The sequence below is a fragment of the Vidua chalybeata genome, chromosome 3 (assembly GCF_026979565.1).
Source record: "Vidua chalybeata isolate OUT-0048 chromosome 3, bVidCha1 merged haplotype, whole genome shotgun sequence".
NCBI classification, from domain to species: Eukaryota; Metazoa; Chordata; class Aves; order Passeriformes; family Viduidae; genus Vidua; species Vidua chalybeata.
Genome location: NC_071532.1, coordinates 40,932,540 through 40,945,418, shown reverse-complemented (window position 1 = coordinate 40,945,418; position 12,879 = coordinate 40,932,540). Strand labels below are relative to the sequence as shown.

The 12,879-nt window shown below is 37.1% G+C and overlaps 1 protein-coding gene across 1 annotated transcript in view; it reads left to right on the top strand.

Annotated features, from left to right (window-relative positions):
* DISC1 (DISC1 scaffold protein) overlaps nucleotides 1-12,879 on the top strand; it is a 212,706-nt gene that overhangs the window by 158,811 nt on the left and 41,016 nt on the right. The window contains 1 exon segment of the mRNA XM_053939524.1: nucleotides 10,824-10,884. Coding sequence (XP_053795499.1) covers nucleotides 10,824-10,884 — 61 coding nt within the window.

Below are 12,879 nucleotides of genomic sequence, written 5' to 3'. Positions count from 1 at the left end.
GGCAGACTGTCTCTCTTTAAGCTGTTAACTGTCCCATAATTAGGCTGGATACCTGACTAGGAAACTTGAGTCATCTTCTCTATTTTCAGGCTGTGAGAATCATAAAAAATTTCATTCCTTAGGTGTCACAGCCCAGGTTTGTTGTGGTGCAGGCAGAGGACAATTCCATCTGCCTGCCCACCTTTTCCATTAAGGAGTGGTGAGAAATGGATAGATGTTGTCTGTAGAGCTGATTAGTTTGTCCTGAGAGTGTCCAGAAGAAGTTACTGCTGCTCTTGCACCTTAGTGAGGTTAAGAGAGGAGACATAATTCTAATCCTCACGTTGCACATTTTAGAATAGCCTAATAATGCTGTTCTTGCTGCAGATTTTGGGATGTTCTGAAGATATGGACCTTGATTTTTGCCAGAGTTGGATTTCTGTCCTATGTCTTCAAAACATAGGAAATTAAAATTTTCCTTTTCAAGGTGACACTTGAAAAATAATTTAGGTCATGAAGATTTCATTATCTAAGCATGTGAAACCATACCTAAAGAACATTTGGTATTAGAAAATGTTCAATTAATCTATTATAGAAGAGTCTACAACAGCTATTGGGAAGTTGTTTCAACATCACCAGAATGACCAGTAAAGTGTCCACAAACTGCTTTCTCCTTCCTAGCTTGTACTTAAACGTTTTCTTTTCTATAAGTGGCTTAAACACTGCAAGTTTGGTACAGAGAGCAAAACCAGAAGTAAAATTCCCTGTGGTATTGAATGATTTACAGCTTAAGTGAAAGAGCAAAGCTGACAAAATCTGAAAAAGAGGAATTTGAAAGGCAGAGTAGAAACTGAAAAGAAGAACGGTGGAGAAAATGACACAAACAGCATAGACTTATGAGTCAGAGAGGGAGACAGCTTGGGTCATATGGCAAATAAAATGTATGAGAAAGAAAATAATAGTCAGAAGTCTAGAAAGAGTGTCAATTTCAACAGAAATTGCTATTTTCAGGGAATTTTTTTTTAAAAGGCCACTGCATTAAAGCATTCTGCTGCTTTGAAGAATGAGTTCACTCATCCTACTTACAATATAGCAATGCAGATATTCAATATGAAAGGCAAGACCTTTAATTTCTTTCCTTTATGGACATTACAGGAACAGAGGTCTTAGGGTTTAATTCAAACAAAATGTTTTCTATTGATGCTGAAACGGTCTGCTTCAATCTAGAAAGAGATTTTGAGTAGTAACAAGGCTGCTTTTTTCATCTTTCTAAGCTAAATATGAATTCTCTCTTAAAAAACAAAAACAAAAGGCTACAGGGAGCTGAAATATTTTATAGTTTATCCAGATAAAGAGAAGATGTAGATTTATGCCTGGCTCTGGTGACCAAAGAGGGTTTTAAGGGAAAAACGATAAGAAAGAGAGGGTAGCATCAGTGAAGATTACATGGTAACCTGAAATGTCCTGGAGTTTGTCTTCCATTGGAACATCATCGGAATCCCTTTTTTATTATGCAGTGTAAAGTGGTGTGTACAACTAATTTATAAAGTGCACTTTATCACCCTATGTGAAATCCTATGCCTTTGTTGTGACCACCTTAGCTTAGAGATATTCAAGCTGTTGTTTTCAAGAGCTTTACTGCAGCAGTTTTGCACTAGGAAGTTAATAAGAAAACTAGCAAAGAATTTACAGTGTAAACAACATTTTGAAGTCAACCAATTAAATTAATGATCCTGTCTTGAAAGCAGTTCAAAAAACATCTGTCCACTCAACAGTGTACCCTTGTGTCTGTGACTCTGCCCTTTTGGGTGCTCAGGATTAATAGAAGCACTTAGAGCACGTACGTTCTTGTAGGTACATCTGTTTTGCTCAGCTGCAGTAATTCTCCCACTTACATTGTGTAAATCTCTGCCCCAGTTTTGTGTGTAAGGAGCAGAGAGGCTTTTAAGGCATCACTGCATGTTCATGGTCAAAAGCATCATGTTTACATTGATATGTCAGGCATAGCCAAATATTACTTGTGCGTTTAATGAAACTTGTATGCCATTATGCGCAGGTTACATAATGTCAGGAGGAAGCAGCTAGGGCAAAGATTATTAGGGATTAAGGAAAGTGATATATCAAAGCTCTCTTGTCCCTGAAATAGCTGCAGAACAAGCTCTGCTCAACCTCTCTGCTGAGCAGATTCACATTTTTTCTTGTTTGGAAGCCTTTTAATTGCATTGCAGAAAGGATGACTGGTACAGCCAACAGTGGTCAAGTAGTTTACCAAGAATTTCTGAAAACTTCCGTGTATGTGCGACACTGCTTCTCTGTATCATGGTCTCAATGTCAGCTATTTTTTAAAAAAGAAATTGCTGCTTCTCTGAAGTTTCAAGACCTGTTTTAGATCCTTGGAGGGAACAACAGTACAAAAATGTAAGCTAGTGCTATTTGCAGGTAAAGTTTGTAAGCCTTGGTACAGGAAGTCCCTGCTTTATTTGATGTCATTTCAAGGTTGTTAAAAAGTAGCTTGGAATTCTGAATATTCTTTCTCAATTTGTATTACTTCTAACCTTCAGTATATACCTTTAAGCTCCACTTTGCTTTCTTTAAAATTGTCTGAAGGACTGATGTCTTAGCAATTTGTTCTACTATGAAGGTGCTTGTGATTTTCCTTTGTCAGTGATTACACTGGCTTTTTAAACACTTTCCCCCCTTTTTGTGTTGCTTTTCAAAGCTCTTATGCTTGTATGCTGCTCTCCCTTTAATCTCTTTTAGTACCCAGATTCTACATCAGTATTTGGGGGCAAATTCCATTTTTCTAAATTTTTTTCTGTGTTGCAATGATGTGGTTTTGTTCTATAAAGAAGTTTTGTTCTATAAAGAAATTGAACACAATTTCTGCAATAATTAATAATATTTGTTGAAGTAAAAATATATTTTATCCTCTGACGTAGGGCTGTCTGTCTGTAGGTGCCTGAGTTCTTGCTAATTTGTATGGCCTGAATAGCAAGCATGTTGAGATAGTAAAAGAATAATCAGCAGTATTAAGACTAGCATGATATTTTTCAGAGTCCTTTTAGAAAAAAAAATTCTGGAGGGGTTAGAGTGATTGAGAAAAATCTTTGGTCATCTTTCCTTTGTGACCTTAAATTAAGAAGCCGAAGTGGGTTAGTAATTTAATATATTTTTTTAGTTGCAATTTAGGTACTGAAGCATTAGGTCTAAGACTGCATATGTGGAAGTTCAGCAGAACAGCCACCTGAAACCAGCTACTGTGTCTTTTAGAAGCCTTGATGTTGTTTAAGGGCTGTGACATGTGTCCATGGTCTATGGATCATCCATATTAGCTGTAAAGTATCCTCTTAAGCCAAAAATTAAATTGTGATTTCACTTGTTTTATAGTTTGTCTGTCAGACAAAAATGTTTGACCTGTTCCTGCCTTTCATAACATAGGCATTAGGTGTTGTCAGTAATTGTCATGGAGCTGAGCCCATGCATAAAGCCTTAATTGTTCTCTGTTGTTTGTCTTGGATAGCTGTATAAAGGGCTCATTCTGGGTCTTTTTATCTTATCTAACAGTGTTAAAATAAATCTTACTTCCAGGGAAAACTTGTGGCAATTCAAGTAACGAGTTTGAACTCTTCTGGTGCCTTTGCACATGTTGAGTCTGGTTGTCTTGTTCGGGTGAGTAATGATTTCCAGATGATGTCTTGTGACTGCTGACAATCTACAGAGGACAAGCTGAACACATGTCTCTCCTTGATGTTCAGGCTTTGCTTTGTGAGGAGAAAGGAAAAAAGGAAATTTTTTTTTTTTTGGAGTGGGGAGGCTGAACAGATGGTCAGCAGAGGATTGAAGTAATAGGTGGTAAACAGGCAGAGAGGATAACCAGGTAGGAGAAAATGTAAGCAGATTGCTCTTTGATACCTCTGCCTTCCCCTTCATTCTTCCCCAGTTGCATAGTAAAGAATGCAAGAGAAATAAGAATAGAAAGTGAAAGGAAACTTTTCTCATGGGTTTTGGAAAAGAGATGATACTTTCAATACTAAAGTAGGTTAATAAGTTGTGTAACAAAGTGTAAACAATTATTCTGGTGGCTGCAGAGAAGCAAGGAAAACAGGATGGTCCTATACATGTGATGGAATGGGAGAGGAAAACTCAACCTTCACTTTCCCATAGGAGACTTCAGGAGCCTTCATCCCCTGAAGATATTACTGGTGAAGATCTCCAGCGTTCTTCCAGAAGTGGTACTATACAGTCACTCTGGAGCTAGAAACTGTGCATAAATCCATGTCCTATCTAATTTTAAAAAAAGTTAAACCTGTCTGCAATGAAGAAAACTTTTCTGGGGCAAGTTGGCTTATTTATGTCAGCAGTGTAAAGCAGAGAGAGAGTTTCGTTTGAGCACAGATTTCCCTGAAGTGAGGATGTTGTCATCTGGTACCAAACACATGCAGTAGGAATGGTTTTTTCCCTGGTTTTCTGCAGCCAATTTAAAATTCCATTTAGTGCACTCCAGTCACTTGTAGCTTTTGAATAATTTGTGGAAAAGTAACCAAACCTGTGATAGGGAATCTGCACCTAGCCTATGGTTACTACAGAAGTGGTACATGCAGGGCAGAAGTTGGAGGGCCAAGAGGCTGCTTCCAGACCTGGGGCTGCACAGGTGGGTGATCTGGTGCTATACGCTTTGTGACTCTCCCTACTCTTTATATAGTCTCCTAAAGTATCAAGGCCAATATTTTTTCATGTTATTATGAGCTCTGGTGACTGCTGGGCCTACTGCCCCTTCAGTTTAGAATCAGTATGCTTGCTTTGATACTGGGTAATAAAACAATGTGTAAAATTTCAGCTGTTTTTTTTTTTTAAGGTAAATTATTTATTGAAAATAATTTGCCTCTTTCTGCCTGCTGTCTCCCACATGTAGCATGGAAGAAATCCCTGTGTTTGACAGATTTTTCAGAAATTTGAAAGAAACTCAGAAACCATGTGAAAGTATGGTAATTCTCTTGAATGTAGGCAATTTAATAATCACAGAACTTGAAGGGTCACCTGTCTCTTTGGATGAAAAATACTGCATGCAACAAAGAAGGTTCAGGAGGCAGATTCTGGGAATGTCTGTTTCTCAAATGTACCTTTTTATGCAGGGTGGTTTTCCCCTGCTCCTTGTCACCTCTGCAAACCTTTTACGCCTTGCTCAAAGACAGAATTGTCAGTTGTTATAAGCAGAGCTGCTGGTACCTCCTGTCATTTCTCTTTGTAAGATCTATTTTCTGTTTTTTTTTTTTTTTTTTCTTTGTCAAACTTCTGTTCATTCTGAGATTTTCCATAACTTGTATCTGCCTTGACATCTAACTTGAGAGCAGAATGTGGCTTCTCTGTTAAAATCAGTATCTTCTGTATGCTATCTATGTTTAGTTGTAATTTTTTGCATCAAAGGCAAGGTGCCACTGGTCTTATTGCATGCTCAAAATCATTGTTGCACCAAGGTCTACAAATTAAGCCATCTGAAAATATCCTGAGAACTTTGACACAAGCAGAAGGAGCATTTTCTTTGCCTACTTCTGCTGTGTGTAAAATACTGCTATCTTTCCAAATGACCTGGAAAAACTTGGCCAAAATTGGCTTTTATGTGATCTCCTAAAGAGACGAAGCTGTTTCTCCTGGACTTGTAGTGCCCACCCATTCCCAGCATGTCTGGAGGTTAGACTACCCTTCCTCCCATTCAGGATGTACCAACGTGTTAGGGAGAAATTGAACAGTAGACACTCTGTATCCAACAGTATCCACAGCTCCAAGGGGAACTTCCTGAGGAAGGTGAGTTGTTCATACTGTTTCAGTCTTTTCCTGTTTCAGTGCAGTATTAGGGGCAAAATGCTGTTCTGTCCTGTGTTCTGGCACTTTTATATTTCTCTATTACCCTGCTGCTCCTGAGCTGCCTGCCAGTGCTATGCCGTTTCTGTGGCAGGACAGTATCCTATTCTCCAGGCTAGCTGCTCACAGAAGGAGGGAAGAACCTTGTGATTGAGTTATGGAATCATCTCCAGTTAGGCAGAGAATATTTTCAACTCCGTTAAGTAAGATTGGGTTGTGTCTTTAAACGTCTGGCTTTCATTTCGTAGATGTTCAGTACAGATGTTTGTGTTTCCAGTTCACCTTTATGTAGTGTTTCAAATTGCAGAATAGTCAGTCTATTTGGACTCCAAATTTTTGCCATCTCATCTCTGGTGGCAGTAGTTTCCTCAGTTATTTTGTGCTGTGTTGCAATGTTATTCAGAGGATTAGTGCATTTCTTAGAACAAACCACAGTTACTGGAAAAGACAGATAATTACTACGTTTCTCAGTATTTACGTCATTACTGGATGACAGGGAACCAGCATAGAATTTCATTTGCCTTTTTAAAGTATTTACACTTTTTTAATAAGACACTTATTTTTATGGTTTAATTCTGACCTTTTCTGTTCTTTCTACTTGAATTCCTCGAGAGCGATGCATAGGAGAGTGGCAATTGTTCTTCACAGAGCTTGTTCTTTGGGATTTTCCCCTGTCTGTCTGAAGGATGCAAAATTCCTTACCATTCTGTAATCCAAAATCTTGTTACTGGGGCTTGATAAATCATCTTGACATGTAGTTGGGCAGCTAAGATGTCATCTCAAGTGTCACTCTTTTCAAGTGAACCTTTAAATATATCAAAGCCATTCTTCAGTTTTTCAGACCCCAACTTCACACTTTAATGTAGTACATCTTTCATGACAGAAAAGATCAGAATTATTTGCATGGAATAATTTTCTACTTTCATTTTCTCTTAGTATTAATAACAATTTTTACATTTAAAAAGTATAGCGACAGGAGAAGCAACATGTCAGCCTTGTTCACACCTAATTCTGTCCTCAGATCAATGTGTGTCTATGCAGTTATTTTTATTTTTATTCCTAGATCCTTAAGTTAGGCAAAAATGTCATTCAAGTCAGTGGGAGTTTTACTCTACCTAATATAATATTTGAGAAGGAACATTATGCTTGTGGATCAGAAAGGCTAATTTTGTAGATGTCAGGCTTGTCATGCAGGCAGGTAATGTCTGGCAGTTCTTTTTATGCTGGGTGTTGACGTAGGAGCTATTGCATCTCTTGAAACCTTTAATTTTGTGTAAAACTATGTGTCATTATTCATCCACACCGTCTCTCCATAAATAAAAGAACAAGAAAAAGAAGAAGAAAAAAAAAATAAATAATACCTTCTAGGATGGAAGGCAAAAACTTTACTTCAGACTTTGTGTCTCTTGGACCCGGTGGATGACTTGTCTGGTAAAGAACTACTGATCTGTGAGAACAATTGTGATACTGACTACTATTTTTTAAGACCCTTATTCAATTCTAAAGATATATTTTTCTGAGTTGCCAAGCATTTACATCTGGAGCATCCATATGAACACTGGGTTTAAGGTATCTCCAGTCAAATACTCAGGTTTTATAAAGTTTTAGAAAATATTGATCATAGAATCCAAAGCATATCTCATAGTCCATAGGTCTTTTTAAGTTCAATTTCGAGGACCAAAGAATAAGAGACATAAGAATAAAAGTAATGATACGCTTTCATGTGCGAGCTTGAATAATCTTTGTAAGTAATAGAAATAGCATTACCCTACTGGGGCTGCTTTCAGATGAGAAATGACATATAATGATACTTTAAAGGAATGCTATGTAGGTTAATTATTGAAAGGATTTATGCAGCTTCTAAAATGGCAGATTTACATTCTGTAGTAATTAAAAGGCCACCACAGGAGCTCACTGCTGCTCCTCAGTTCTGTCTGACCAGAACTGATTCCAAGACTGGACTTTGCTGCTGTAAGAAGGAAGAAAAATTTAAGATAAAATAAGGGAAAGAGATGCTGATTCATTTTTCTTCAATTAAGACTTCACAAGAGAAGTTTATTTTTAGTCTTAGCAAATAACCTGGTGTTCTGATCTTCTGCGAGTATTTATACTTCTTTATTTTAATAGAGAGTTTATACTTCTTTATTTTAATAACTCCCCTCAAGGCCAGTATAAGCTAAGCATGTAAATCCCCAGAGAACTGATGGAAAAAGGCATCCCATTCACTTAAATGTAAAAATAAACCATTTGGCAGGCAGAGAAGAATCTCATAAATTATTATTTCTTTTCTTTCTCTGTCATCTAGTACTTTCTTGGACAGGTTCAAAGCACATATAGTTTCCTGTTTGCATGTTTTTGCATCCAAGTGATGGTGAATAGATTCATTAAATTAGAACAAAAAATCTGCTAATCTGTTGCTTGTCTTCTATGTCGATGGATGATCTAAAAGGCTGAAGTGTTTGTTGCAGTGCTGTCTACAGTTTGTTGCAAGGGAAGTAACCTTAATCAGATTTTTAAGATATGTTTTCCTTCCAGCAAAATCTCCAGGTCACAGCTTTTCCAATTACATGGAGAAGAAGGCAAGGAGACAAAGCTAGTCTGGGGAGCTTTCTCTTTCAGCAGCAAAGTTTGCATTTCTTTTAATGTAGTTAAAACATTTGACAGGAGAGAGTAGGGTTTAGTGATGTGAGGTGATTTCCAAATGAGTGTTAGCTTTTTGCTGACCGACTTTTGACTAGTGGTGTATTCTTGCCTATTACTTTTTGTCATTGAATAATGCTGATATATTAAGCTGTGTGCTTCAAGGGCATTTTAAAATTGCATGTAGGGGCAGGACTGAACTGTGAAAGTGCGAATTAATCTATCAGGTCAAACCCAGTTAAAAAGTGACAAGCACAGCAGGAGAAATTGAAAGCAAGGTTTATCTTTCATGTAACATAAGAAGTCACTATATCGGTTAGAAACAAAGTGAGTGTGAAACAGATTCTCCACCTCTTCTCATCCCTCTCCAAAAATTAATAATATCTGCTGACTTTATTATCCGAAAGAATAAGGCCCTGAGTTGTAACTGCTCATGTTGAAGGACACTGTGACAATGGCAAGAGAAGGGGAAGTACAGCACCCGAACACCTTGAAGCTATTTGCTATCAAAGCGTGCACTGGGCCTCAGGTCAGCGCATTTGGGTATTGATGAATAGGGAGTTTGCAAGAAGTGGTGGCTGTTTTTATAAAGCTGTAGTGTGTCATTAAAGAAAGACTTGCCGTCTTGCAGGCTCTCCACAGGTCTGCAGGAAGTGTAGGAATAAAAGCATGGTAAGAAAACTGTGAGCTTTTACTAAGCCCTGTAGTTGTTACAGAAGTGCTACAAGCTAAAGAAAGTTATTTAGTCTCCAGTGCCATTGCAGAAATCCTTATAAACCCTTTTGCATAACATCCATCAGCACTCTTCTAATGAGTAATTGGGCCTGTGAATGTATAAACTAATGCAGTTGTCTATGTACAATACATTACTGCAGAATCCTGCTTCCAGACTATTGGAGCTGTGGTGGGTTTGGGTTTTTTGATTGTTTCAATTTTTTTTCTTGTTTGGTTGGTTTGTTTGTTTGCTAATCTAATAAACTCGTATATCAAGCAAAACAAAAGAAAACAAACAACGAAAAAGTAAATCAACCTTGCAAAAAGTGTTCTATACTTGCCATTGCATTGCAGACAGCCTCAGTGATGTGTGTCTGCAGGTGAGCACCACCTCCTGCAGACAGTCAGTGTTACTCTGACTGTGATGCTTGCTGCTAATGGTATTACCTCAGTGAACTCCTCTGTGTGTATGCTTCAGCACAGCTGATTTGGCTAATGCTGAGTTTTCAGGTCAGGCTTTAGTGGACAACATTTGACTTTGTGAGGGGAAAAAACCCAACAAACACAGAAGGGGGAAAGCACTTGCGTGTGTAAGCTGTGCTTGGAGCCATCATGTTGTATGGAAGGTGGGGGAGATGAGTGGGTAAACTCACAGGGTACCTGATCCATGTGGCATATTTTTCCCATAAAAACAGTGATGCTCTGTAGGATGCCTCTTCATATAAAGTATATATTTGATGTACAGTGAATTAAAACTTTAAAAGAGACCAAGTGATTTACGGTCCTACTAGATTTGGACTTTGCAAGCAGCTGTTAGGGAGGAGGGAAGAAAAGTTGTTATATTGTGGAAATAGTTATTATCTAAAAGCCTCCATTTTCCTGGAAGAGGTTTACTTTCTACCATTGATGGAGTGCCAATGGTCATTCAAAAGAACAGATTTGTTGTTGTGTGTTATGGTAAGTAGTCTTTTGGAGTGTCTTCCGAGTGAAGAAGTTGTAGAGACTCAGATGATATCTAGGTCTGAACTTTAAAAACAAACAAACATACACACAACTATCCCTCCAGACACCAAACCAAAAAAAAAACCCCAACCTAAATTTCATAACAATCTTGAGTGGTATTTCTTTTCATTATATAGTGTTTTGGTTTTATCAGAGAAGTTTGATACAAGATTGATAACAATTTAAAAGACTGTTGTGCCTGAACTGATGCATTTGTTAGGCTGGCTTACTTCTCCTGAAGATAAAGAGGAGTAATGGGTACTGCATGGGTAATATTTCTTTTATGGGGGAATGATTTTTTTTTTTAGCTGTTGTCCTTGTTTTTTATTTTGTCAAGAGGAAGCTTCTACATACTGTGTGTTTCTTAGTCTCAACATTTTTCTGGCCCAGCCAACAGGTTAATGCATTTGTTATTGATCTATTATTATAATATAGATACAATAGACTTTCAAGAAAAAAGGGAGAAGACACCCATACTGCAATTTAAATGTGAAAAAGTTTAATGAAATTCTTATTCCTAACTGACATGTGTAAAATATGCGGGTAAGAGATGAGTTGGTTTAAAAAAAGAAAACCTCCATAGAACTATACAGTTACGTCATTACCTAACTTTGGCTTTTATTTTGCAGTGACCAGCGTAAAAGAAAATGCTGAGAAGTACATGGGAATTCTGGAGGATAAACTACATAGGTAAGGATGGTATAATGAAAACCTTTGAAATCTTAAAAATGCTTGTACATGCAACATTGATATGCATAAAAGTGTTAAGGAGCTTGCATTAGAATAATACCAAAAATAGTTCAAAGTGGGAAATACCATATGTGTTAAGAGCTCTGTTCATGGCTGCATTCAGCAGCCTGGCAATGGGTGCAGGTAAAAGAAAGAATCACTGTGTCCTCCAGTGCAAAGGGCTGCTCTGGAGCAGCAGTGGTCCAGCCTGAAGTATTGGGGATGTGACAGCTGGGGAAAAATCACCCTTCTGCTCCTATGCAAAAGCCAACACTGAGCAGGGCCAAAGAATCCCTTAGCAGAGTTCTGGACATCTTTAGCAAGTAATGACAGTCCATATAACAGTTTTGAAAAATGCCAGTTTGGGGTACTGCAGAGAGCAAATACAAACCAAGACAACAGTAGAGATATTTTAAGAACTGAATCCTAATGCAGAATTTATAGATTTTTATGCCCTTTTTTTTTTTTTTTTTAAACAAATGCTAACATTTCTATTTCCTTCTCTTGCTGTGTGAAGAGGTGACCCATCTGACTTTAGGATTCTCCTTGAAATATGGTTAACAAATATTACAGTGCTGTTGTAATGGAATCTTCTACTGAGTGAACTTTGCCCTGAATGAGTATATTTGTATTGAAAAAGGCCTTCATGGTTTGTGATTGGAGTTTGTGTCTTAATAAAATGCAATCCACCAAATAAGCACCACTTCCATTTCCATTACTGAGCAGATATAATTAATAAATTGTTGCCCTTGCTATTTTTTGTTGTATTGTTAGAGAGGTTTCTATATATATAGTTTTGCTCACTCATACTTTTGAATATAGAAATATTTATTTTACTCAACTCATAAATTTAAAAGATATTCTGATCTGAATGAAAAATGATGGAAACAGACCTGAAGATCAAGCTTTGTTTTTGTGTGCTGCTTAACCCTCTCTTAACATTTTTATTCTGTATACTTCAGTCCATGAGTTTAAGACGAGTCTTAAGTACTTTCGTGTACTGTCTTTTTGAAAACTGTACTCTTTATTAAAAAATAAAGTATAGCAATATGTTTTGATGCTTCTAGAGTGTATGGATTTAATTGACATATCAGGCTCCCAAATGGATGTAAATTTCTCTTTAAGTATTAAATACTTAGAGAAGCTGTATGTTTGTTCCTCCTTCCAGAGGTTTATCACATAGAATTTGCAGGTCCCAGATGAAGGTTCAGTCCTGAACTTGTTTTCCAAGATGTGTAAATGGTATTAGTCTAAAAATAGTTCAAGTAATTAAGAGCTAAGAATTTGTTTGAATATGATGGAAAGAGAAAATCTTTTTGTCAGAAGGAACTTTCCAAGATACTCTGTTTTGAAAAATATTTTATTTTTATGCTAATAAGGTGGTTATAGATATTTGATTTTTATAGATTCTTTGTAGTTTCTTTAAGTAGTTAGCTACACCTGCTTTACAGCTTGAGCAATAAAGTAGAAAAGCAAGCAAGAGCCCCAAACCCTGCCCCTGCTTAGAGCAGTAATTCTCTTGAGTTTCTCCTTTTTGGTCTTTATATAGATGCTCAGATTACTCATTTGTATATATCATAAGGTAAAGAAAGAGTCTCTAAGGAAAGTTTAAAGACTAAGTTTTAAGATTACATTTTAGACAGAGATAGAATTTGCATCTGGCTCGTGGATGCACTTTTGGGGAGGCTCTTGAAACCAAAAGAGGATCAAGTCTGGGTAACATGAATTCAAATAAGCCTCTAAAGCTTTTCTCCAGATGAAACCTGTAATTTTGCCAGGTAATTTTTCAAATAGAAACAGCCTAGATTCAGAACCCTTCAATTTAAGATACAGCTTCAAAGTAGAGCAGAACTTTTAGAAATGTCATTTTTGACCTCTTTGTAACAGAAGGAAAAGGAAGTTAATGAAGAAATCTCTTAACAAAACAGCTTTAATGAAGATTCAAGTTTCAAAAAG